The sequence below is a fragment of the Colobus angolensis genome, unplaced genomic scaffold (genome assembly GCF_000951035.1).
Source record: "Colobus angolensis palliatus isolate OR3802 unplaced genomic scaffold, Cang.pa_1.0 Scaffold92, whole genome shotgun sequence".
NCBI lineage: Eukaryota > Metazoa > Chordata > Mammalia > Primates > Cercopithecidae > Colobus > Colobus angolensis.
In genome coordinates this window covers 1,741,825-1,768,472 of record NW_012123154.1, presented here as the reverse complement: position 1 = coordinate 1,768,472, position 26,648 = coordinate 1,741,825, and the positions used below count along the sequence as shown (strand labels likewise).

At 46.4% G+C, this 26,648-nt stretch overlaps 1 protein-coding gene across 1 annotated transcript in view; it reads left to right on the top strand.

Moving 5' to 3' along the window:
• Window positions 1-26,648, top strand: part of DNAH3 (dynein, axonemal, heavy chain 3) — a 235,401-nt gene that overhangs the window by 201,277 nt on the left and 7,476 nt on the right. The window contains 8 exon segments of the mRNA XM_011931963.1: window positions 2,132-4,273; window positions 7,834-8,059; window positions 12,167-12,411; window positions 14,658-14,774; window positions 18,400-18,554; window positions 22,364-22,531; window positions 25,734-25,876; window positions 26,534-26,567. Coding sequence (XP_011787353.1) covers window positions 2,132-4,273; window positions 7,834-8,059; window positions 12,167-12,411; window positions 14,658-14,774; window positions 18,400-18,554; window positions 22,364-22,531; window positions 25,734-25,876; window positions 26,534-26,567 — 3,230 coding nt within the window.

Genomic DNA, 26,648 nt, shown 5'->3' with positions numbered 1-26,648 from the left:
GTGAGCCGAGACCACGCCATCGCACTCTAGCCTGGGCAACAAGAACGAAACTCCGTCTCAAAAAAAAAACAAAAAAAAACAAAAAAAAAACAGAAGTCCATGCCCCACTCCTAGAGAGTCTCATTCCATTGGTCTGGGATGCAGCCTGAGCAGTAGAATTTATTTTTTAAGCTCTGCCTGCAGCTGGGGTTGAGACCTGCTGAGATACACAAAGCACAGCCAGGTCATGAATGCCATTTCTCATCTTGGATCACTGATAATCAGCACAGAACCTATCATTAAATTAAAATTAAAGCAAATTATGCCTATTATTCACCCAAACCATGGAATTGAGTGAGTATATTGAGATGGAGCAAAAGAGCAATTGAGTTAGTTTGGGGTACCTTGAATTTAAATGAAGCAGATGATTTTCTAGAATGCCAACAAAAACCTTCACGGGAAATATTTGGCTGATTTCTGCTCTTGTAATTAGGAATGGGACACATTTGACCTGCTGTACTCAATGTGATGTCTCAGAGTATAACTTTTTTGATGAGCCTGAGCTTGACAAGTACCGTGGGCCAAAAAGCTTCCCGAATTTTTTCCAATGTGTCAACAGAAGGAGCATTGTTCCGGGATGGGATTGAGACTCGCTTGATTAGTCGTTAGTCAGCATGATGGGTGCTAAGGGGAAGAAGGGCCTGGCTTTGTGTCTGGGCAGGCCACGGGTAGTCTTCTGTGTGGGTGGAAGCCTGCAAGCTGCTTCTTCCAGCCTCCTTCATTCTCACAAGACCTTGGCCTCACTCACACGGTTCATCACAAGGAGGACTGATTGGGCTCCAACCAACCTCCCAGATTAGGGAAGAATATTCGAAACTCATCCCCACGGGCTGTGGCTCCTGCTGCCTTTTCCATCCATGAATAAGATAATGGGGTACTATTCATTCAACCCATATTTATTGATAACTAAGTACCAGGCAGTGTTCCAGGTTCTAGAAAGCAGCAGAAGGTTACCACTTTGAGGGAGAGGTAGATGGTAGAAAATAATTGAAAACTTACAGGTTGCAATAAGTGCTATAAAGGGAATGGACTTTCTAGCAAGCAAGATGAAAGAAAATGCTGGTGCAGCGGAGAGGGGGGTCCCTCTTGTCAGAGAAGTCTAGGGAAACCTCTATGGCGATGGCTTTTAAAGTGAAGCCTCTGACCTGGGCAACATGGCGAAGCCTCATCTCCATAAAAAAAATGCAAAGATTGGCTGGGCGCAGCTGGGCGTAGTGGCCCATGCCTGTAATCCCAGCACTTGGGGAGGCTGAGGCAGGTAGATCACCTGAGGTCAGGAGTTCAAGACCAGCCTGTCCAACATAGTGAAACCCCATCTCTACTAAAAGTACAAAAAAATTAGCTGAGCATGGTGGCAGGTGCCTGTAATCCCAGCTACTCTGGAGGCTGAGGTAGGAGAATCGCTTGAACCCGAGAGGCAGAGGTTGCAATGAGCCGAGGTCGCACCACTGCACTCCAGCCTGGACAACAAGAGTCAGACTTCATCTCAAAAAAAAAAAGTTGGCTGGGTGCGTGGCTCAGGCCTGGAATCAGCACTTTGGGAGGCCGAGGTGGGCGGATCATATGAGGTCAAGAGTTTAAGACCAGCCTGGTCAACATGGTAAAACCCCGACTCTACTAAAAATACAAAAATTAGCCAGGCATGGTGGCACATGCCTGTAGTCCCAGCTCCTTGGGACCCTGAGGCAGGAGGATCGCTTGAACCCAGGAGGCGAAGGTTACAGTGAGCCGAGATCGCACCACTGCACTCAAGCCTGGCCAACAGCGCAAGACTCTGTCTCAAAATAAATAAATAAATAAAATAGAATAAAATGAGAACTGAGGTCTGGTCAGGAGCCAGCTAGATGCCATTTACGGTATCAGCGAAGGGCTCATGGTAAGAAGCACTTGGGGTCATGGAGGAATTGAAGGAAGGTCCTTTGTAACCCGGGTTGAGGGAGTGAGGCAGAGATGGGGTTGGTGAGGTCGGCCGGGCCTCCTAGACCATGTTTTTGTTTTTGTTTTTTCTCAAATACCAGCAGTAACCACTGCAAAATTTTAAGTCTCGGCCAGAATGTCTTAATACATTATCTCTGTTTCTTGTTCCGAATAGGTAAGATGATAGAAGACTACTGGGGGGTATCCAAAAAGATTCTTGGGGATCTGAAATTCTTGGAGAGTCTTAAGACGTATGACAAAGACAACATCCCCCCACTGACCATGAAGCGGATCCGGGAAAGGTTTATCAATCACCCGGAATTCCAGCCGACTGTCATTAAAAATGTGTCTTCGGCCTGCGAGGGTCTGTGCAAGTGGGTGAGGGCCATGGAGGTGTACGATCGCGTGGCCAAGGTGGTGGCTCCCAAGCGGGAGCGACTGAGGGAGGCGGAGGGGAAGCTGGATGCACAGATGCAGAAGCTGAATCAGAAACGAGCAGAGCTGAAGCTGGTCGTAGACCGGCTCCAGGCCCTGAATGACGACTTTGGAAAGATGAACACCAAGAAAAAAGACTTGGAGGAAAACATTGAAATCTGCTCCCAAAAGCTGGTCAGGGCAGAGAAACTGATCAGTGGTCTTGGGGGAGAGAAGGACAGATGGACCGAAGCTGCCCGGCACCTGGGGATCCGCTATACTAATCTGACGGGTGATGTGTTGCTGTCCTCAGGAACCGTGGCTTACCTGGGCGCTTTTACAGTGGATTATCGGATCCAGTGCCAAAATCAGTGGTTGGCTGAATGTAAGGACAAGGTCATCCCTGGCTCTAGTGACTTCAGTCTCAGCCACACATTAGGGGATCCCATAAAAATCCGTGCCTGGCAGATTGCTGGGCTTCCTGTTGACTCCTTCTCCATCGACAACGGCATCATTGTGTCCAATTCCAGACGCTGGGCCTTAATGATTGACCCTCAGGGGCAGGCCAATAAATGGATTAAGAACATGGAGAAGGTGAATAAACTGGCTGTCATCAAGTTCTCTGATAGCAACTACATGAGGATGCTGGAAAACGCGCTGCAGTTAGGCACCCCTGTCTTGATTGAAAACATTGGTGAAGAGCTGGATGCTTCTATCGAACCTATCTTGCTCAAGGCAACATTCAAACAGCAAGGAGTTGAGTACATGAGGCTGGGTGAAAACATCATCGAATATTCCAGGGATTTTAAGTTATACATCACAACCCGTTTGAGGAATCCACATTACCTCCCAGAAGTTGCTGTGAAAGTCTGTCTCCTCAACTTCATGATCACCCCCTTGGGTCTCCAAGATCAACTCCTTGGCATCGTGGCTGCGAAGGAGAAGCCAGAGCTGGAAGAGAAAAAGAACCAGTTGATTGTGGAAAGCGCAGAGAACAAGAAGCATCTCAAGGAAATTGAAGATAAGATCTTAGAGGTTCTCTCCATGTCCAAGGGTAACATCCTGGAGGATGAAACCGCCATCAAAGTTCTGTCCTCCTCCAAAGTGCTATCTGAAGAGATCTCGGAGAAACAGAAAGTTGCTTCCATGACAGAAACACAGATTGACGAGACTCGGATGGGCTATAAGCCAGTGGCTGTGCATTCCGCCACCATCTTCTTTTGTATCTCGGACCTGGCCAACATCGAGCCTATGTACCAGTACTCCCTGACTTGGTTCATACATCTCTACATGCATTCCCTGGCCCATAGCACGAAGAGCGAAGAACTGAATCTGCGCATCGAGTACATCATTGACCATTTCACCCTCAGTATCTACAACAACGTGTGCCGTTCTCTGTTTGAGAAGGACAAGCTACTCTTCTCTCTCCTCCTGACCATCGGCATCATGAAACAGAAGAAGGAAATTACGGAGGAGGTGTGGTACTTCCTTCTCACTGGAGGCGTCACACTGGATAACCCCTACCCCAACCCAGCTCCCCAGTGGCTGTCTGAGAAGGCGTGGGCGGAGATTGTCCGTGCATCTGCTTTACCCAAATTGCACGGCCTGATGGACCATTTGGAAGAGAATCTGGATGAATGGAAGCTGATCTATGACTCAGCCTGGCCCCACGAGGAGCAACTCCCTGGATCTTGGAAGTTCTGTCAAGGATTGGAGAAGATGGTGATCCTCCGATGTTTGCGGCCTGACAAAATAGTGCCAGCGGTCCGGGAGTTCATTGCTGAACACATGGGAAAGCTGTACATCGAAGCCCCTACCTTCGATCTCCAGGGATCCTACAATGATTCCAGCTGCTGTGTGCCTTTGATTTTTGTGTTGTCTCCAAGTGCAGACCCAATGGCAGGTAAGAACAGAGTGTTGTGGAAGAGATGTGGAAAGCCCAGAATGTGTGGGTGGATATCAGTAGCCCGTCTCTTACCATAGGGATCTCAAGTTCAGATGACTTTGAAGGCCAAGTGGTTCATAGGCTGAGGTGGAGCCACGGAACTCTTATTTTTCCACCTAAAGAGCTCAGCTGCTACTTGGCATCCACAAATTGGGCCATTTGGGAATGTAAGCCCAGAATTGCTAGATCATCTGATTTTTCAAGAGAAACCAGAAATGCAGAAATTTCCCACTTTTGTATCTTGATAATTCATTCAAAGTTTTTCCCTTAAAAACCTTGTGAGGGTTCAGGAGAGGTGGCTTACGCCTATAATCCTAGCACTTTGGGAGAATGAGTTGGGAGGATTGCTTGAGCCCAGGAGTTTGAGACCAGCCTGGGCAATATAGTGAGACCTCCATTGCTATAAAATATTAAAAAATTAGCTGGAAACGGTGGCACATGCCTGTAGTTCCAGCTACTTGGGAGGCTGAGGTAGGAGGATCCCTTCAGCCTGGGGAGATCAAGACCGCAGTGAGCTATGATCACACCACTGTACTCTGGTCTAGGGGACAGACCCTGCCCCCTCCCAAAATAAAAAAGAACAAAATAGAAGCTTGGTGAGATTCAGCTCGGATGATTCCACAGGAAACTTCACATTGTGTTCCTTCTAGTGCCGCACATCACGAGATCCATACTGTCTGGCTGTCTTTTCTGATAAAGACAGATCTGGGGACTCAGGCATTGTCAGTGTGAGCTGGCTGTCCGTTCCCCCGTTCCCTCCCTTATAAAGTTTCCCACCAGATTGTCACCTAATGTGACGGTTCTCAATCTTGGCTGCACATTGGAATCACCTGGGGAGTTTAAAGAAGCATCTCAATGCATCGGCCACAGCCTTGGCCAATTAAAATCTTTGGGATGTTTTATGAGTTGTGTTTTTTGAAGCCTTTCCAGTAATTCCAATGTGCAACCAGTGTTGGGAACCACTGACTTTAATAGTTTTAGTGGCCTATGGCAATCATTACCAAGATCCATTATTTCATTAGCCAGTGCACAACGATTATTATTATTGTTTTATTTTTTATTATTTTATTTTATTTATTTATTCATTTTGAGATGGAGTCTTGCTCTGTCACCCAGGCTGTAGTGCAGTGGCGTGATATTGGTTCACTGTAACCTCCACCTCTCGGGTTCAAGCAATTCTTGCGCCTCAGCCTCCTGAGTAGCTGGGATTACAGGCACGTGCCACTACGTCCGGCTAATTTTTGTATTTTTGGTAGAGATGGGGTTTCACCATGCTGGCCAGGCTGGTCTTGAACTCCTGACCTCAAGTGATCCACCCACCTTGGCCTCCCAAAGTGCTAGGATTACTGGCATGAGCTACTCGGGAGGCAGAGGCAGGAGAATCGCTTGAATCTGGGAGGTGGATGTTGTGGTGAACCAAGATTGCGCCATTGCACTCCAGCCTGGGCAACAAGAGCGAAACTCCATCTCAAAAAACAAACAAACAAACAGCAATTTATTTTCTCACAAGTCTCAAAGAAAGAAGTTTGAAATCAAGCTTTTGGCAGGGATGGTTCCTTCTGAGGCCTCTCTGCTTGGCTTGCTGATGGTCTTCTTCTCCCTATGTCTGCACAGGGCCTTCTCTGTGTCTGTCCTCATCTCCTCTTCTCATAAGGATATCAGTCATATTGGATTAAGGCTCTCTCTAATGAACTCATTTTAACTTTGCCTCTGCAAAGACCCTATCTCCAGCTACTGAACAGTTACATTCTGAGGTACCCGGAATTAGAACTTCAACGTGTGAATTTTGCTAGGGACACGATGCAGCTCGTAACAGAGACCATATGTAATCCTTAGAATATTAACCCTGATTTTTTTTATGTGCTGCCTGCCCCTCATAGTGATGTACTTCCTCGTGTATTTGTTTTTATTGTGAGTTCACCATCAGCAGATTTGTGTTGTTTTGTGCATATACTTTGGGGTTTAGGGGTGTCCCTACAGAACAACTTTGTGCAAACAGTGGTACCCCAGGGGGTGAGGTGGGGGTCTCCATTCTGAATCAAATTTTATGGGAAATTTCTCAGCTTAGGAATCCCACACCAGAGAGTACCGTGAACTCACACTCCTCAAATTCATGTGGCATAAACAGTGTTTTGATTTTTCACTGGAGAGTTGTTTGTTTTTTTCATCCAGGCTCCAGACCAGTTATGAGCTTCCATGTCTTTTCCTTAGGTCAGTAGTCAAATGGCCTTCTTTTTGTTTGTTTGTTTGTTGAGATGGAGTCTCACTGTGTAACCCAGGCTGGAGTGCAGTGGCACGATCTCAGCTCACTGCAACCTCTGCCTCTCCCCGGATTCAAGCAATTTTCCTGCTTCAGCCTCCCAGGTAGCTCAGACTACAGGCGTGCGCCACCAAACCCAGCTAATATTTGTATTTTTAGTAGAGATGGGGTTTCACCATGTTGGCCATGCTTGTCTCGAATTCCTAACCTCAAGTGATCCTGTCATCTCGGCCTCCCAAAGTGCTGGGATTACAGGCGTGAGCCACAGCATCTGGCCAAACGTCTGGTCTTCATAACATGAAGGTATGGCACTTTGAGAATTCTAACTTTATGCAAATGTCTCAGTTCCAGCTCCCCACCTCTTATGAGTGCAAAGCTGTATCTCCCATGGACATTAAAACTTTAACATCTAGAGTAATGAAATAAAGTGTGGTATTTTCCAATGGTGATATACTATGTATCCATGAAAGCAAAAAGCCTTAATACATGTACTAATGTGGAAGAGACCTATAAGATACGTACATTGTTAAGTGGGAAAAAAATGCAGTATTCTACAATTCATATAAATTTAATTGTATATATGCATTTATTTAAATACATAAAATATTTCTGGAAGGATTCACAAATCTAGTAACATTGGCTACCACTGGGAAGAGAGAAGTGAGAGACCTACTTATTTCACTTTACATATGCTTATATTTCTCGTTAAAATAAATTTGCAAAAATCAGTTTCCTAGTTATTTGATTATTTGCTCACCTCTTTATTTTTGAGTTCCGCATTTTTGGCACCTGGGAATATCCCTTTCTTTCAAACCTTGATTTTTTTTTTTCTTTTCAGTTCAGATAATTCCTTTTTTATCAAGAATGTCTATGTGTTTAAAGCAAAAGAGAAGTTGATTGTAGCTTCGTCTGCCATCTGACCTGATGTCTTGAGCTTCCGCAGAGAGATGTTTATTTTGTAATTAACAGAAGCCAATGAGTTTTTTTCTGAGTCCAAAATTTTAATGTGAACCCCACCTTTTGTGTTGGTATTGGCGTGTGTGTGTGTGTGTGTTTAAATAGAGACAGAGTCTCACTGTGTTGCCCAGGCTGGTCTCCAACTCCTGAGCTCAAGTGATCCTCCCACCTCGGCCTTCCAAAGTGTTGGGATTACAGGTGTGAGCCACCACACCGAGCCATGTTTATTGTTGATGTGGCTGTTCTGTTACTGTTAGCCAGCCTGTCATCTTTCAAAAGCCTCCTTTCTTCCTGGTCTCAGGCCTGCTGAAGTTTGCTGACGATCTTGGTATGGGAGGTACCAGAACACAGACCATCTCCCTTGGCCAAGGCCAAGGCCCTATTGCTGCCAAAATGATCAACAATGCCATCAAAGACGGGACCTGGGTGGTCTTACAGAACTGCCATCTGGCCACAAGCTGGATGCCTACACTGGAGAAGATTTGCGAGGAGGTGATTGTTCCTGAGAGCACCAATGCCAGATTCAGGTGAGATGCTGTCCCACCACTGCCTTCTCTGGGACCCAACCTCCAGACATCAGGCTGGTGGCTGGGAAGATGATCAAGTCACAGTCCTGCCCCTTAGAAACTCTCAGTCTAGGCCGGGCAGGGTGGCTCACGCCTGTAATCCCAGCACTTTGGGAAGCTGAGGCGGGTGGATCCCCTGAGGTCAGGAGTTCGAGACTAGCCTGGCCAACATGGCAAAACGCTGTCTCTACTAAAAATACAAAAATTAGCAGGGCGTAGTGGTGTACACCTGTAATCTCAGCTACTAGTGAGGCTGAGGTGGGAGAATTGCTTGAACCCAGGAGGCAGAGGTTGTAGTGAGCAGTGATCATATCACTGCACTCCAGCCTGGGCGACAGAGTGAGACTTCCTCTCAAAAAAAGAAAAAAAGAAAGAAAGAAGCTCTTCAGTCTAGCAGAAGGCAGCCCATAGATGAATAATGTTGATACCATGTCATATCTGATTTACTCACTATTTGAAGAAGAGCCATGGAATATAGAAAAGGGATGGAAAGGTTTGGGAAGTCCTGGAGGCCTGACAATGGCCCGGGATTTTGAAAAATGAATAGGAGTTTGCCAGGAAGGATATTCCAGGCAGAAGAGACAGCATTTGGAAAAGCAGAGAGGTATTAAGGAAATACTGAGAAGTTATCTTACAACTCTGGTATATGCCATGAGAAGTTGTTGGAGAAGGTAATAGGAAATGTAGCTGGAAAGGTAGACTCAATGTGAGCAAGTCTGATTTTTAAAAATTATTATTTGTCTAAAAAAAATCCTGTCCAGGCATGGTGGCTCACGCCTGTAATATCAGCATTTTGAGAGGCTGAGATAGGTGGATTGCTTGAACCCAGGAGTTCAAGGTCACCTTGGGCAACATGGCAAAACCCCGTCTCTACTAAAAATACAAAAAATAAGCTGGGCGTGGTGGCGCACATTTGTAGTCCCAGCAACTTGGGAAGCTGAACTGGGAGAATCACCTGAGCCCGAGAAGTCGAGGCTGCAGTGAGCTATGATCACACCACTGCACTCCAGCCTGGGCCACAGAGTAAGACCCTGTTTAAAATAAAAAAATAAAAAAAATTCTACCATTTTCCAGGTATCATTTGCCCTGCCTCCTGCCACCTGCCTACCTCTATCCTACATTTCTGGGGTTCTTTGGAATTTTAATCAACATTGGAAACAGCTATTTGTTTTTTGTTAAAGCCCAGCAAAGCTAAGCCTCAGTTTTTGCATTCATAGAATAATAAGATGAACCAAACAGACCTTAAAGTCCATTTTAACTCTAATATTCAGGGATTCTCTTTTTTTGTTGTTTTTTTTTTTTTGAGACAGAGTTTCGCTCTTGTTGCCCAGGCTGGAGCGCAGTGGCGCGATCTCCACTCACGATGATCTCCGCCTCCTGGGTTCAAGTGATTCTCCTGCCTCAGCCTCCTGAGTAGATGGGACTACAGGCATGCGCCACCACACATGGCTAATTTTGTATTTTTAGTAGAGATGGGGTTTCTCCATGTTGGTTAGGCTGGTCTTGAACTCCCAATCTCAGGTGATCTGCCCACCTCAGCCTCCCAAAGTGCTGGAATTACAGGCGTGAGCCACCACACCTGGACCAGGGATTCTCTTATACCAGGCCAGAGAGCAGCAACCTAAGGCCCGATGGCCAAATGCACCCTGCTGCCAGTTGTTTTTGTATAGCTTGCAAGCTAACTAAACAGTGTGGAAAAAAACCTAAAGAATCATATTTCATAATACATGAAACTTCTATGAAATTCAAATTTTAGTGTCCAGAAAGTTTAATGAAAAACATCTATGCTTATTCATATATTGTCTCTGGCTACTTCTGTATGACAAGTAGTTGCAGCAGAGATCATATGGGCCCACAAAGTCTAAAATACTTACTCTTTGGTCCTTTACAGAAAAAATGTGTCAAACCCCTGCTCTGTCCAATAAAGCTAGCTGGTTATTTTCATCTTAGTTGTCTGCCGGAAAAGAGGGAAAGTGTTTGGTGCTTATTTACAAAGTCAGATTAGCCACAGTTGATTTGTCTTCATATAAAACTTCCAAAAGAGAGAGAGTTTAAGAGAAGTCCATTAGTTTCAAGAATGCTGTTTGACAACAAGCGAGGTGGCTCACAGCTATAATCCCAGCACTTTGGGAGGCTGAGGCAGGTGGATCACATGAGGCCAGGAATTCAAGACCAGCCTGGCAACATGGTGAAACCCCATCTCTACTAAAAATACAAAAATTAGCCAGGTGTGGTGTGCATGTCTGTAATCCCAGCTACTTGGGAGGCTGAGGCACAAGAATCCCTTGAACCCAGGAGGTGGAAGTTGCAGTGAACTGAGATTGCACCACTGCACTCCAGCCTGGGCGACAGAGTGAGACTCCATCTCAAAAAAAAAAACAAAACGTTATCAACTACTTCAAAAATATGTCACAGCATTGTATGGGTTCAAATGACATGAGCCAAAAACATCACCCATCTGCAGACTGAAGTCAGGCCTTAGGCCCCCAGTTTACTCTTCTACCCCTCCCAGCCCTGTGCCTGGGCCACAGCCCAAAGTCTGACTAGATCACCAGCTCTCCCTCCTGCACAGGGAGGCTCAGCCTGTGTCCTGTGTCTCTAACGACTTTTCAACCCCAAACCTACCTGTTACAAATCTCTCTAATGTCTAGTAAACCAGTGAAAACCAAGAGGCCATGATGTATATGTAATTTGACCTTGGGTAGGAAAAACAATTTAATAAAAGTCTGGGAGCTTAGCATGGTTGTGTGCATCTGTTGTCCCAGCTACTCAGGAGGCTGAGGTAGGAGGATCAGTTGAGCTCAGGAGCCTGAAACCAGCCTGGGCAATAGAGCAAGATATCTTTAAAAATAAAATTAGATTTAAAAAGAAGAAGAAGAAGAACTGGCCAGGAGCAGTGTTTCATGCCTGTAATCCCAGCATTTTGGGAGGCTGAGTCAGGTGGATCACATGAGGCCAGGAGTTCGAGACCAGCCTGGCCAACTTTTTGAAACCCGTCTCTACTAAAAATACAAAAACTAGCTAGGCGGGGTGGTATGTGTCTGTGATCCCAGCTACTAGGGAGGCTGAGGCAGGAGAATCACTTGAACCTGGGAGGTGGAGGTTGCAGTGAGCCGAGATGCACCACTACACTGCAGCCTAAGTGACAGAGTAAGACCCTGTCTCAAAAAAATAAAAATAAAAATAAAATAAAATAAAATAAAAATAAAAATTTTTAAAAAGAGCCTCAGATGCAGTGTGCCAAGATGTTAACCTATAGGTGGTAAAATTATCAATTCTGATTTCTTCTAAACACTTTTACATATGTTCCCGTTTTTTTGTGGGCATAGATAAACTTGCATTTTAAAAAAGAATTTCTCCCTATTTTTCAAGGCCTGTTTCAAATGCCATTTCCTATATGACAGGCATCCACAAACTTTTTCTGTAAAGGGCCAATAGTAAATATTTTAGGATTTGTGGCCATATTGTCTCTGTTGCAACTATTCAACTCTCGTTGTAGAGAGAAAGCAGCCTTAGGGCCAGGCACAGGACTCACAGCTGTAATCCCTGCACTTTGGGATGGTGAGGTGGGAGGATCACTTGAGTCCTGGAGTTCGAGACGAGCCTGGGCAACACAGAGGGACTCCATCTCTACATTTAAAAAAAAAAAAATGTAGGAGCTTTGGAGTCAGAGAATCCTGAGTTCGTTCACATCTTGGTTCAACTACTGCCAAGCGACGTGTCCTTGAAAAACCCACCTGACCTTGCCATGCCTCCGTTTCCTCACTGGTAAAAGGGGTAGTGAATCCCTCCTCATCAGGTGACTGTGAGGCTTAAGGGAAATAAAAGGACTTATGTTAAATGCTTAGCATGGCTTTGGCTCTGGTAGTATTTAATAAATCATAGCTATTATTTTTTGGTTTTTTTTTTAAATTATTTATAAATAAAACAATATTTTTAGTAGAGATGGGATTTTACCATGTTACCCAGGCTGGTCTGTTTTGTTACTGTTATTGTTTTGTTTTTGTTATTGTTTTTCACTATAACTTACTGTATTGCTCTAAAAGGTTGCGTCCGTTGTTCTTCCAGACTCTGGCTAACCAGCTATCCATCAGAGAAGTTTCCGGTCAGCATTCTCCAGAATGGAATCAAAATGACCAATGAGCCCCCCAAAGGGCTCCGGGCCAACCTTTTGCGCTCCTACCTCAATGACCCCATCTCAGATCCTGTATTCTTCCAAAGCTGTGCGAAGGCGGTGATGTGGCAAAAGATGTTATTTGGCCTTTGTTTCTTCCATGCCATTGTTCAAGAGAGGAGAAACTTCGGCCCTCTAGGTAAGCGATGACAGTGCACCTGGGTGGCCTGGGGAAAAGGCTACCAGGCACATATAAGTGTGTTTCCAGGTGCATGTTTAAGCTTATGCTCAGATAGGGTTGCCAGTAAAATACAGTATAAATATTTTCCAGGCAATATTTGGAACATACTTATACTAAATGATTTATTATTTAAGATTAAACTCTCACTGTATTTTTATTTGCTAAATCTGACAACCTGGCTGGGCGTGATGGCTTGTGCCTTTAATCCCAGCACTTAGGGAGGCCGAGGCAGGCAGAACCCTTGAGGCCAGGAGTTTGAGACCAGCCTGGGTAACATGGTAAAACCCCATGGTAAAAACACAAAAATTAGCCGGGTGTGGTGGTGCCCGCCTATAATCCCAGCTATGTGGGAAGCTGAGGCATGAGAATTGCTTCAACCAGGAGGTGGAGTTTGTCGTGAGCCCGTATCACACCACCGCACTCCAGCCTGGGTGACAGAGCGAGACCCTGTCTCAACTACAACAACAACAACAAATTCCTTTGTATGAATATATAACATTTTGCTTACATATTAATCTACCTATAGACTTTTTTTTTTTTTTTGAGACAGGGTCTCGCTCTGTCACCCAGGCTGGAGTGTGGTGGTGTGATCTTGGCTCATTGCAGCCTCCACCTCTCAGATTCAAGCGATCCTCCCACTTCAGCCTCCTGAGTAGCTGGAACTACAAGCATGCCACCACACCCGGCTAATTTTTATATTTTTAGTAGAGATGGGGTTTCACGGTGTTGGCCAGGCTGGTCTAGAACTCCTGAATATTAATCAACCTTAAAGAGGAAGAACATTCTGACATACACTACAACGTGGATGAACCTGAGGACATTATGCTAAGTGAAATCAACCAGTCATGCCAGGCACAGTGGCTCAAGCCTGTAATCCCAGTGCTTTGGGAGGCTGAGGTGGGAGGATCACTTGAGGCGAGAAGGTGGAGGCTGCAGTGAGCCAAGATTGTGCCACTGCACTCCAAACTGGATGACAAAGTGAGACACTGTCTCAAAAAAAAAAAAAAAAAATTAAAATAAATAAATTAGCCTGACATGGTAGCACATTCCTGTAGTCTCAGCTACTTGGGAGGCTGAGGTGGGAAGATCACTTGAACCTGGGAGTTCGAGGCTACAGTGAATGGAGATCATACCACTCCAGACTGGGCAACAGAACGAGATCCTGCCTCTAAAAAAAAAAAAGCCATGCAACCGTTTGGCTTGCAACTAACTGCCAGTCGTGCTTCATTTGCTGGCACACTAATTTTATTATTTTGTTATACTTCTAATTTGAAAGTGAGTGTTTGGGAGGAAATTAAACTTCTCTATTGAGCCTGGGCACGGTGGTTCACGCCTGTAATTCCAGCACCTTGGAAGGCTGAGGCAGGCGGATCACTTGAGGTCAGGAGTTCAAGACCAACTTGGCCAACATGGCGAATCCCTGTCTCTACTAAAAATACATAAAGTAGCTGGGCATGGTGGCACGTGCCTGTAATCCCAGCCACTCAGGAGGCTAAGATAGGAGAATCTCTTGAACCCAGGAGGCGGAGGTTGCAGTGAGCTGAGATCACAACACTGCATTCCAGCTTGGGGGACAGAGCGAGATTCTGTCTCAAAACAAACAAACAAACAAACAAAAGCAAAAAAACAAACAAAATCTTCTCTATTGAGCACAGGCTTCCCCATACTCTTTCTTGTATCCTGCACCATGCCTGGTTTACACATGTATGTCACTTGTTCAACCCCCAATGGGCATTTATCATTACACCCTTGGAAATAGGAGTGGTCATTTCTTTAAGGATGGCCATTCAGTTTTCCCATGAGCTAGAGGAGGGGAATTCTCAGAACCAACGTGGCTCTGTTGCCCAGTCGTAGCTCCTGCTGTCTAGCCATGCCGTGGTGTTATTTTTGGAGCTCCATGCATTACCGCCGTATTCCTGCCAGGCTGAATAATTCTCATTCCACAAATCCCAGGACATTAACATCTTCCTTAACAAATGGGGAGGTACATAAGGAAATTGATTTTAGAATGGATGTTTTCTCAGGCAGAATGGCTCCCACGTTGGCGGTAAATGTCCAGGCTAATAGTTGGCCCCGGTGCTTGATATTCATGGGCCTGAAAGAAGCTTTTGATCCATAATGATGCTTAATTCCCTCGGCTTGGTCTTTGAGTGGAAATTAAGAGCTCTCAGCACTGAAGCCTCTCTCTGCTCTCCCGCACACAGGGTGGAATATTCCCTATGAATTCAATGAATCTGACCTGAGGATTAGTATGTGGCAGATCCAGATGTTTCTCAATTACTACAAGGAGGTGCCCTTTGATGCTCTGACCTACCTGACAGGTATTTATGGGAGGGGTTTTTCCACTGTAAACCTCCAGTATCATGTTCCAGCCTCCTGCTGTTCTGCTCCCATTTCCATTCACTTATTTACTCCCTCCCTCCCTCTTACTAATGCTGGTCATCATGCTAGATATTGTAAGGAAACAAACAAAAAATTAAGATAGAATCTTTACCCTTGAGTGACTCACAGTCTCCAAAAGACGAAAAATATTTTAAAAACTGATACAGCCCGGCGGGACATAGTGGCTCATGCCTGTAATCTCAGCACTTTGGAAGGCCACAGCAGGTGGATCACCTGAGGTCAGGAGTTTGAGCCCAGCCTGACCAACATATAGAAACCCCGTGTCTATTAAAAATTAAAAAATTAGCCGGGCATGGTGGTGCGTGCCTGTGGTCCTACTATTCCTTGGGAGGCTGAGACAGGAGAATTGCTTGAAGTGGGGAGGCTGAGGTTGCAGTGAACTGAAATCGCGCCACTGCACTCTAGCCTGGGTGACAGAGAGAGACTCCATCTCAAAAATAATAAGAAGAAAAAATACAGGCCAGGAGCAGTGAAACATGCCTGTAATCCCAGCACTTTGGGAGACTGAGGTGGAGGGATTGCTTGAGGCCAGGAGTTTAAGACTGGCCGGGGGAAAATCCCATCTCTACAAAAAATGCCAAAATTAATCAGTTGTAGTGTCGCACACCTGTAGTCCCAGCTACTCAGGGGGCTAAGGTGGGAGGATTGCTTGAGCCCAGAATGTGGAGGTGCAGTGAGCTCTGATCGTGCCACCTCACTCCAGCCTGGGTGACAGAGTGAGATCCTGTCTCAAAAGAAAAAAAAGATAACATAGTAATAAGTTCAACAAGAGAAACATTTATAAAGTAGAAGGGCAGCATAATGATTAAATCTTGGGGTAGGGGGAGGAGATGATCATGGCAAACTTCTTGAAGGCGTAAGAGATGGGTTTTCGGGGTGAGTAGGAATTTTATGAGTGGAAAAGAAGGAACTGGGTGGGACACAGAGGAAGGAGAACATTCACAGCAGAGTGACCCTGAGGTAGAAATGACCCTAGCTGTTTTGTATTAAAACAATCAATCGGCAACCTTTTATTAGTCCACGATATGTACAAGTACATCATATGGAAGAATGTAAATGTATAAAACTCGATCACAGGCTCTGTGCGGTGGGTCACGTCTGTAATCCCAGCACTTTTGGAGGCCAAGGTGGGAAGATTGCTTGAGCCCAGGAGTCTGAGACCAGTCTAGGCAACATCTCCACAAAAAAATAAAATAAAAATGAGCTGGGTATGGTGTTGTGCATGTGTAGCCCCAGTTATCAGGAGGCTGAGGCAGGAGGATCACATGAGCACAGGAGGTCAAGGCTATAGTGAGCTATGATCACACCACTGCACTCCAGCCTGGGTGACAGAGCAAGACCCCATCTCTTAAAAAACATACACACACACAACCAAAAACACGTGACCGCTAACTTCAAGGAACATGCCGCACAGTCCCAGAGATAGGAATAAAAATAGACATGTGCTAAATGAACGGAAGATCATGGCCGAAGGTCAAAATGCAGCTTAATTAAAAAACTGGGGCATCAAGATCACACACAATTTCCTCTTCAGCTCCATATGTTAAGGAGTTTGTTAGAATCCCTTCCCCAGGCATGCAGCAGGCACTCTATACCTGTGATTAATGCATTGAGTCTTCATGTTAATGTTATGAGCTCCATGTCAATAACCCCATTTTACAGCTGGGAAGACAGAGGCTTAAAGGAGTGGTTCTCAACCATGGGTGATTTCGGCCCCCAGTGGCTGTTTGGCAATGTCTGGAGATGCTTTTGGTTGTCATAGCGCGTGCTACTGGCAGTTATAGTAGTGGAGGCTAGGGATGCTTCTGAACAGTCTACATTGTACAAGGTGGTCCCCATAACATAAAACTATCCGATCCAACATATTAAGAGTGCCAACGTTGACAGACTGTGCTTTACAGTGATTAAGTTCTGTGCCAGAAGGTCACACTGACCTTAACTCAGTGTAGTGTTCCCTAGAACAAAGCCCCAAATGACACACACAGCACACACAGAGTGGATCTCAGTTTGGTGAAAGAACGTCTCCAAAGAAGTGCGCCTGGAGCCGGACACAGTGACTTGCACCTGTAGTCCCAGCTACTCAGGAGGCTGATGACAAAGGATTACTTGGACCCAAGGGTTCCAGACCAGCCTAGACAAAACAGCAAGATCCCCGACTCTACTACTACTACTACTACTACTAAATAGAAGTGAGCCATATTCCCACAGTTCCAGGCCACACAGAAGCACATCCTAGGGTTCCTCTTCAGACAATAGCATGAGTGCATGATTGCCCTGGGATATGGTCTGTGTAGAAAACTGCCTGCAAGCCATAAACCAACTGCCTGCTGATCATAAACCAGCCAGCTTGAGAGTAGTCACCTTCCAACTGTTCCAGTCAGGATAGGCTAGTTAGGCTGAGATCACTAACAATCCTCAAACCTCAAGGGTATAAAAGACATCATAGATCCATTTCTTGCCCACTCTACATTTCCAGCATGAATTGGCAAGGGTCTTTGCTCATTGTAATTCTCTATTGGGGGCACAGTTAGCAAAGACTGCCACCATCTCAACATATATATTAGTCCCCCTTTATCCATCAGGGATATGTTCCAAGAACCCTCAGTGGATGTCTGAAACTGTGGATTTTACTGCACCCCATATACGCTATGTTTTATCCTATACATACATACCTATGATAAAGTTTAATTTATAAATTAGGCACAGTGAGGGATTAACAACAACAGTAATAAAATAGAACAATTACAATATATTGTAATAAAAGTTATATGAATGTGGTCTCTCTTTCTCTCTCTCTCTCTCGAAATGTCTTTTTTTTTTTTTTTTTTTTTGAGACAGAGTCTCCCTCTGTCACCCAGAGGAAGGGTTACAGTACTCTTTTAGCTCTGCCGTCCACAAACAGCTTAAATGTTAACCGCCCCGTGGCGGGTCAGTGTGTCAGCCTTTTGCACCTGCACTCATGGCACCTGAGCTCTTGTCCAGGTGGTGTCCAGGAGGAATGAGGTCGCACAAATGAATTGAAGATGGTAAATGCGGGGGATTTTATTGCCGATGAAAATGGCTCTCAGTGGGAAGGGGAGCTGAAAAGGGGATGGAGCAGGAAGGTAGTCTTCTCAGGAAGTCCAGCCATCTCCAACCAGATTCTTCTCCAAAGTTACACTGTCAAGCTGGTCCCCTGAAGTCAAGCTGCTTCTCTCTGATGTCCAGCTGCTTCTCTGTCTCTGCTGGCCGAGCCTGGGGTTTTGATGGGCATGGCTTGTGGGGGTGGGGCAGGTCATGGGTTGTTTTGGAAAAGGCAACATTCAAGTAGGAAAACAGGGATGTAAGTTCTCACTTTGGGCCGTGGTTTCAGGCTTTTCAGCTTGAGGGTGGGGCCCTTGTAGGGGACCTGCCATCTTCTGCCCGGAATTTCCTTGCTTGCCGTCCCTATCACTGTGTCCCAGCAGAGATCTTTGGCCGGAAGAATGCCGTGTTTTATGTTAACCACCAAGCTTAAGATGACCTTCCCTGGGCTCAACCTCTCTTTCTGTTGGTTGTCCCCAGGGGAATGTAATTATGGAGGCAGAGTGACTGATGACAAAGACCGGCGTCTCCTGCTATCACTTCTGTCCATGTTCTACTGTAAGGAAATTGAGGAGGACTATTACTCCCTCGCTCCTGGAGACACTTACTACATCCCTCCTCATGGCTCCTACCAGGTAAGGTGTGGGCAGGGAGGCCCACCTCTTACCCCCACAGGGTTCCATCATCTCTATATGGCTACAGGGCTGCAGTGTAGCCAAGGAGCCCAGGGGTCACCTTGGGCTTCCTGAGTTGAATCCAAAAGCTATTCCCAATATTCCCAAAAGCCTGCAAGAGAGACATGGCTACTGTTTAAGGAGGGCTTGGTATTTGGTAGACAAGATGTTTCAAAATATTGGATCCATCTGGGTGGAGGAGGGAGAGAGAAAGATGATTAAGATGGAGCCTTGGTAGTGAGCAAGGTAGACATTGCTACTTGAAGACAAACATTCAGAAGGTGGCAAAAAGGGAGGAACAGAAAAACTGGACAAGGAATGAGAAAAGGAAGATGAAAACAATAAATCTGAGGGATAGAAAAGAGTTTACAGGTTGGGCGCGGTGGCTCATGCCTGTAATCCCAGCAGTTTGAGAGGCTGAGGTGTGTGGATCAATTGTGCTCAGGAGTTTGAGACCAGCCTGACCAACATGGTGAAACGCAGTCTCTTCTAAAAATACAAAAATTAGCCAGGTGTGGTGGCACCTGCCTGTAATCCGAGCTACTTGGGAGGCTGAGGCAGGGGAACTGCTTGAACTGGGAGGTGGAGGTTGTGGTGAACTGAGATCATGCCACTGCACTCCAGCCTGAGTGACAAAGTGAGACTGTCTCAAAAAAAACAAACAAACAAAAAAAGAGCTTAATTTTATTGATCACCTGTGGAACAGAAAAACTCAAATCGTATTTTTCCGCTACTCTCGCACCACAACCACCACCACCATCAACACAAAAGAAGACTTCTGTGACCAAATGTGTGGGGGTTCCCCCTTCCCCACATACTAATCAGTAGACACCAACTGGGTGTCCTCTAATTCAATTCCAGTACCATCTACCTGGTGATAGTGTCAGATCCCACGGGCTGAGGGCTCAGTCCCCAGTTCTTTCCCCCACCCCAGACGCCAGTCACAAGTCCCGGCCTCAAGAACTGACCAACCAGCTTCATGTTGGGGTTCCCACCGCTCCCCCTTTAATTGAAATTAATTCAATTAATTTGCTGGAGCGGCTCACAGAACTCAGAGAAACACTTAGGTTTATCGGTTTATTAAAGGAATATTACAAAAGATATAGATGAAGAGATGCATAGGGTGAAGTATGGCGGAAGGAGTGGGAACTTCCATGCCCTCCCTGGGTGAAATACCCTCCAGGAACCTCCATGTGGTCAGCTGTCCAGAAGCTCCCTGCACCCAGTCCTCTTGGGTTTTTATGGAAGTTGCATGACATCCCCCAGAGTATAGGACAGGACCCTCTCTCTCTAGGTGGAGTCTTAAGACTCACAATCAGGCCAGGCGCAGTGGCTCATGCCTGTAATCCCAGCACTTTGGAAGGCTGAGGCCGGTGGATGGCTTGAGGTCAGGAGTTTGAGACCAGCCTGACCAATGTGGTGAAATTCCGTCTCTACTAAAAATACAAAAATTAGCCGGGTGTGATGGCGTGCACTTGTTAGTCCCAATTACTCAGGAGGCTGAGGTGGGAAGATTGCTTGAGCCCAGGTGGCAGAGGTTGCAGTGAACCAAGATCCCACCACTGCACTCCAGCCTGGGCCACAGAGTGACCCTGTCTAAAAAAAAAAAAAAAAAGACAATCAGAAAGATAGGGGAAGATTTGAGTCTTGCTTGGGGGCAGGTAAAAGGAGGGTAAGAGAAGGTCAGAGAGATTCTGTTTCCTGCGGCCTGCCCCTAAGGCCTAACACACCCAACATTATAACAGGTGACTGTAACAAGGGCTAGGGGAGTTAGAAGCCAGGAACCATGGATGAAAACCAGTAGATATATATATAACACGACAACCTGTCACATGCCACGGCCTGATTCCTTCTGTGGATGAAAAGAGTCTCTTTCGTACTTTGTAAAATATTTGAAGAGATTTATTCTGAGCCAAATATGAGTGACCATGGACTGTGACACAGCCCTCAGGAGATCCTGAGAACATGTGCTCCAGGTGGTCGGGGTGCAGCTTGATTTTACACATTTTAGGGAGCATATGAGGCATCAATCAAATACATTTAAGATATCCATTGGTTCAGTCCAGAAAGGCAGGACAACTCAAAGTGAAGGCTAGCAGGTTGTAGGTAGATTTAAACATTTTCTGATTGGCAATTGGTTGAAAGAGTTATTATCAATAGAAAGGAATGCCTGGGTTATGATAAGAGGCTGTGGAGACCCAAGTTTTATCATGCAGATGAAACTTTCAGGTAGCAGGCTTCAGAGAAACTAGATTGTAAATGTTTCTTATCAGACTTAGGGTCTGGATGTTGATGGTAATGCTGCAGGAGTATAATGAGGCATGTCTGACCCCTACTTCCCCTCATGGCCTGAACCAGGCATTCAGGTTAAATTTTAGAGTGCCCCGGACGAGGAGGAAGTCCATTCAGATGGTTGGAGGCTCTTAGGATTTTACTTTTGGTTTATACTTCATAACTACACTTGTTTTTCCATTTACGGATAAGGAAACTGGGGTTTCAGATGACAAACTCAAGTGTACATAGTTTTGTTATCGGAAGAGGGTCCAGATCCAGACCCAAAGGGATGGTTCTTGGATCTTGCACAAGAAAGAATTCGGAGCAAGTCTATAGGGTAAAACGAAAGTAAGTTTATTAAGAAAGTAAAGGAGGCCAGGCGCAGTGGCTCACACCTGTAATCCCAGCATGTTGGGAGGCCAAGGAGGGCGGATCACAAGGTCAGGAGATCAAGACCATCCCCGCTAACATGTGAAACCCCGTCTCTACTAAAAATACAAAAAATTAGCTGGGTGTGGTGGCATGCGCCTGTAATCCCAGGCTGAGGCAGTAGAATCGCTTGAACCTGGGAGGCGGAGGTTACAGTGAGCCGAGATAGTGCCACCACACTCCAGCCTGGGAGACAGCAAGACTCTGTCTCAAAAAAAAAAAAAAGGAAGTAAAGGAATAAAGAATGGCTGCTTCATAGACAGAGCAATGGCATGGGTTGCTGCTCAACTGTTTATACTTACAGTTATTTCTTGATTATATGCTAAACAAGGGGTGTATTATTCATAAGTTTTCCGGGAAAGGGGTGGGCAATTCCAAGAAATGAGGATTCCTCCCCTTTCTAGACCATATAGGGCAACTTCCTGGTGTTGTCATGACATCTGTAAACAGTCATGGCGCTGGTGGGAGTGCCTCATAGCATGCTAATATATTATAATGAGTGTGTAATGAGCAGTGAGGACAACTAGAGGTCACTTCCGTGGCCATCTTGGTTTGGGGGTATTTGACTGGCTTCTTTACCACAACCTGTTTTATCAGCAAGGGCTTTGTGACCTGTATCTTGTGCTGACTCCTATCTCATCCTGTGACTTAGAATGCCTTCAGCTCCTAACAATGCAGCCCAGTGGGTCTCAGCCTTAGTTTACTCAGCTCCTATACAAGATGGAGTCGCTCTGGTGCGAATGCCTCTGACAGTTTGGGATAGACCTAGGATCCAAACTCAGTTCTGTCTGGGTCCAAAGCCAGGCCCACTGGGGGAGCAGAGAGGAAGCCAGGGTGGGCTGAGAGATAATTCAGCCCCATCTGCTTTCATGCACAATCCCCAGAAAACTGTATGAGGGAGGGCTAGGGATGTGTTCGCCCAGCCTGTGTGTGTGTGTGTGTGTGTGTGTGTGACCTGTGCTACTGATGCAGTGTGATTCCTGTTCTGATTGGGTTCTGCTAAGTCTGGAGTCATCTGTGGGATTCTGGGGTCCCTCGTTTATTTTAACTGAAGATTTCCCTTCCAGTCCTATATCGACTATCTCAGGAGCCTCCCCATCACAGCCCACCCAGAAGTGTTCGGCCTCCATGAGAACGCAGACATCACCAAAGACAACCAGGAAACCAACCAGCTGTTTGAGGGGGTCCTGCTGACCCTCCCTAGACAGTCAGGAGGAAGTGGCAAGTCCCCTCAGGTAACTGGGCTGGGGAGAGGGGGCTCAATCCTATTTCCCAGGCAGTTCTCCATCTAGTGGGCACACAGGATTGGAGGATGACCAAGAAGGCAGAGAGCGGGGGCCTAGCAACCTCCTGGCCAGTGGCAGGGAAGGGGCACTGTGGCCTTCCTGCCAGGAGTCCTTATATCCAGAGCTGCAAGGGAACCAGCATGTCCAGAATGTCAGCTATTCCTGTATAACTTTTATGTTTTCTGCTGTATCCACCTATCACCTATACCCCATTTACATAATGGGTTTTTTGCTTTTTTTCTTTTTCTTTTGCTTTTTTTTCTACATAATGTTTTAAAACTAACTCTCTTCTTTTTTTTTTTTTTTTAAAAGATTGCACATCAGAACCATAAGTGGAAACCCAGTATCATTTCCATAAAGTCATGATAGGCATAAAAAGAAAATGAAAGCTGAACAGTTGGTGTTTTTTGGTTTCTGTTTGTTGTTGTTGTTGTTCTTTTCTTTTTAATTTTTTTTTTTTTTGAGACACAGTCTGGCTCGGTCACCTAGGCTGGAGTGCAGTGGTGTGATCTTGTCTGACTGCAACCTGGCCTCCCAGGCTCAAGCAATTCTCCTGCCTGAGCCTCCTGAGTAGCTGGGACTACAAGCACATGCCACCATGCCCAGCTAAATTTTTTTGTATTTTTTGTAGAGGCAGTGTTTCACCATATTGTCCAGGATCGTCTCAAACTCCTGGGCTCAAGCAATCTGTTCATGTTGGCTTCCCAAAGCGCTGGGATTACAGGCATGAGCCACCGCTCCCAGCCTGAACAGTTGTTAAGTTCTTCCCGGATAATGTTGCTGGCCAAAGCCCCTGAGCTGAGGCTTTGCTGGCTTCTTGTTAAAAGGAGAATGATGTGTGAGTGTCTAAGAGTTGGCACTGAGGCGAAACTTTATTTTTGAAAGGAATGAAAAGAGAAAGATGGTCAGAACTTGACAAGAGGCCAGGTGCGGTGGATCACACCAGTGGTCCCAGCACTTTGGGAGGCTGAAGCAGGCGATTACTTGAGGCCAGGAGTTCGAGGCCGGCCTGGGCAACGTAAGGAGACCACATCTCTACAAAAAAAAAGTTTTTTTAAGTTAACCGAGGGCTGGGCACCATGGCTCATCCTGTAACCCTAGCACTTTGCGAGACCGAGGCAGGTGGCAGGTGGATTGCTTGAGCCGAGGAGTTCGAGACCAGCCTGAGCAACATGGGAAAACACCGTCAAAAAAAAAAACTTAAGCCCAGCACAGTGGCTCACACCTGTAATCCCAGCACTTTGGGAGGCTGAAGCAGGCGATTACTTGAGGCCAGGAGTTCGAGGCCGGCCTGGGCAACGTAAGGAGACCACATCTCTACAAAAAAAAAGTTTTTTTAAGTTAACCGAGGGCTGGGCACCATGGCTCATCCTGTAACCCTAGCACTTTGGGAGGCTAAGGTGGAAAGACTGTGAGCCCATGAGTTCAAGACCAGCCTGGGCAACATGGGAAAACGCTGTCTCTACAAAAAATACAAAAATTAGCTGGGCGTGGTGGCGGGCGCCTGTAGTCCCAGCTACTCGGGAGGCTGAGGCAGGAGAATGGCGTGAACCCAGGAGGCGGAGCTTGCAGTGAGCTGAGATTGCACCACCGCACTCCAGCCTGGGCGACAGAGTGAGACTCCGTCTCAAAAAAAAAAAAAAATTAACTGGGTGTGGTGGTGCATGCCTGTAGTTGCAGCTACTAAGGGGGCTGAGGCGGAAGGATCACTTGAACTCAGGAGGTCAAGATTGCAGTGAGCTGTGATCGTGCCTTTGCACTCCCACCTGGATGACAGAGTGAGACACTATCTCAAAACAATAGCAACAACAACAATGAAGAAAATTCCAAAACCTGAAAGAGTAACTTTCTCACCACATGACTCGACATGATTTTTTCTGTGTCCTGGAAACAACCTAAAATCCTGGGTACATCTAGTAGTCCCAGTCCACTCTTTGTGATTCACTGACCCAGGCCACCCTCCTTAGTCTACAAACAAAGAGAGAAACAAATCCTGAGAGAGAAAGTGAGTGGCTTCCAGGCCTTCATAAAATCAAGGACAGAGCCAGAGCCAGAGCCACCAACTCCTGACTCCACCTGCTTCCTCTCCCATCCCTTTCCTTCTCCACCTTCCAAATTCCCTCCTGTTCAACCCCTCCCAACTGTAGAACTTGCTAATTTGCTTTCATGATTTGGTTCTTAGTGCCATTAAGTATCACTGGTATGAAGGTACACCAGCCTGGTTGGTGTGTCCCGACGTAGGAGTGGAAATTCCCCTCACAGTGGGAAGAGGGAAAGAAGTATACATCCCAGCCTCCCTCATCCACAGGACCACAGGGTGTCTGTCTCTCCCACACCCAGGTCTTGTTCCTCCTTGAGCCTCCAGGCCGTTCCCCTCCCTACTTGGCTAAGCTCAGGGTTCTGTGCTTTTCTTGCTCAATGCTGAAGAATGGCCTGCTGCCTTCCCAGGTGTCATGGGCACTGAGAAAGGGTCCGTGGCATCAGGAGCTAATCCTCAGGGCCCTGAGGCTGTAGGAGATTCTCACCCAGGTGTGATATTGAAGACAGAGGCTCGGTGCTGCCCTGAAGCTACCTGGCCCTTCGGCTCTTGCCTGAGGTGTCAGGACAGGACTTTTTTTTTTTTTTTTTTTTTTACTTTTAGACAGGGTCTCCCTCTGTCCCCCAGGCTGGAGTGCAGTGGCCAGATCTCAGCTCACTGCAACATCTGCCTCCTGGGTTCAAGTGATTCTCCTGCTTCAGCCTCCCAAATAGCTGGGACCACAGGCATGCAGCACCACGCACAGCTAATTTTTGTATTTTTTATAGAGACTGACTTTTGCTATGTTGCCCAGGCTGGTCTCAAAGTCCTGGACTCAAGCGATCCACCCACTTCGGCCTCCTAAAGTGCTGGGATTACAGACGTGAGCCACCGTGCCCTGCCAAGGACAGGACTCTACTCTTCTGGGCCAAGAGACGATGTCCTCCCCAAGGCTGGTGGGGTGATGAGGGACTCCTTTCCCCACCGGAGGCAGAAATGGCTTCGGTTGGAGAGTTCTCAGGAAAGTCCCACAGAATACATTGAAAAGCCAGATGCTTAGTACTTCAAGTGTATCCAAAGCCACAGCCTGTCGGGCTTGCTTCTCACTCACCTCTCTTCTGCCTGCACTTTAAGGAAGTGGTTGAGGAGTTGGCGCAAGACATTCTCTCCAAGCTTCCGAAAGACTTCGACCTGGAAGAGGTCATGAAGTTGTACCCTGTGGTCTATGAGGAATCCATGAACACCGTCCTAAGGCAGGAGCTCATCAGATTCAACAGGTGGGCCGGATGATGTAGCTCGAATCCTGGGAGGTGGAACATGAGGAGCAGGATCTAACAGGCAGTAGCTGAGAAGGGGTTGCTATGCAGAGGAAGTGGTTTGCCCCACCCATATTAGGGGTGTGAATAGGGGCTGTGAACAGGGCCATCCCCAGCACATGCTGACCCTGGGTTGAACATTCCTTCTATTCATTCATTCCCATTCATTCATCTGACATCTATAAAGTTAGGCAAAAACCAGTATCAAGCACAGGCTAATAGTAAAAGTAGTCATTAGAGCCACTTTTCTTTTTCTTTCCTGGGTTGAGGTCTCTCTGTCGCCCAAGTTGGAGTGCAGTGGTGTGATCACGACTCATTGCAGCCTCGAACTCCTGGGCTCAAGCAGTCCTCCCACCTCAACCTCCTGAGTAGCTGAGTCTACAGATATAGGCCGCCATACCTGGCTAGTTTTTTTATTTTTTATTTTTTATAGAGATGGAGTTTTGACATGTTGGCCAGGCTGGTCTCGACCTCCTGGCCTCAAGTAAGCCTCCAGCTGTGGCCTCCTAAAGTGCTGGGATTACAGGTGGGAGCCACTACACCTGGCCTAGAGCCATTTGTATTGAGCCTTTAGTGACAGATATGGTTCTAAACACTATGCATGGGTCTTATTCAAAGTATGCAACAGGGCTGGGCACAACGGCTAATGCCCGTAATTATATCACTTTGGGAAGCAGAGTAGGGAGGATCACCTGAGGCCAGAAGTCCAAGATCAGCCTGGGCAACAAAGAAA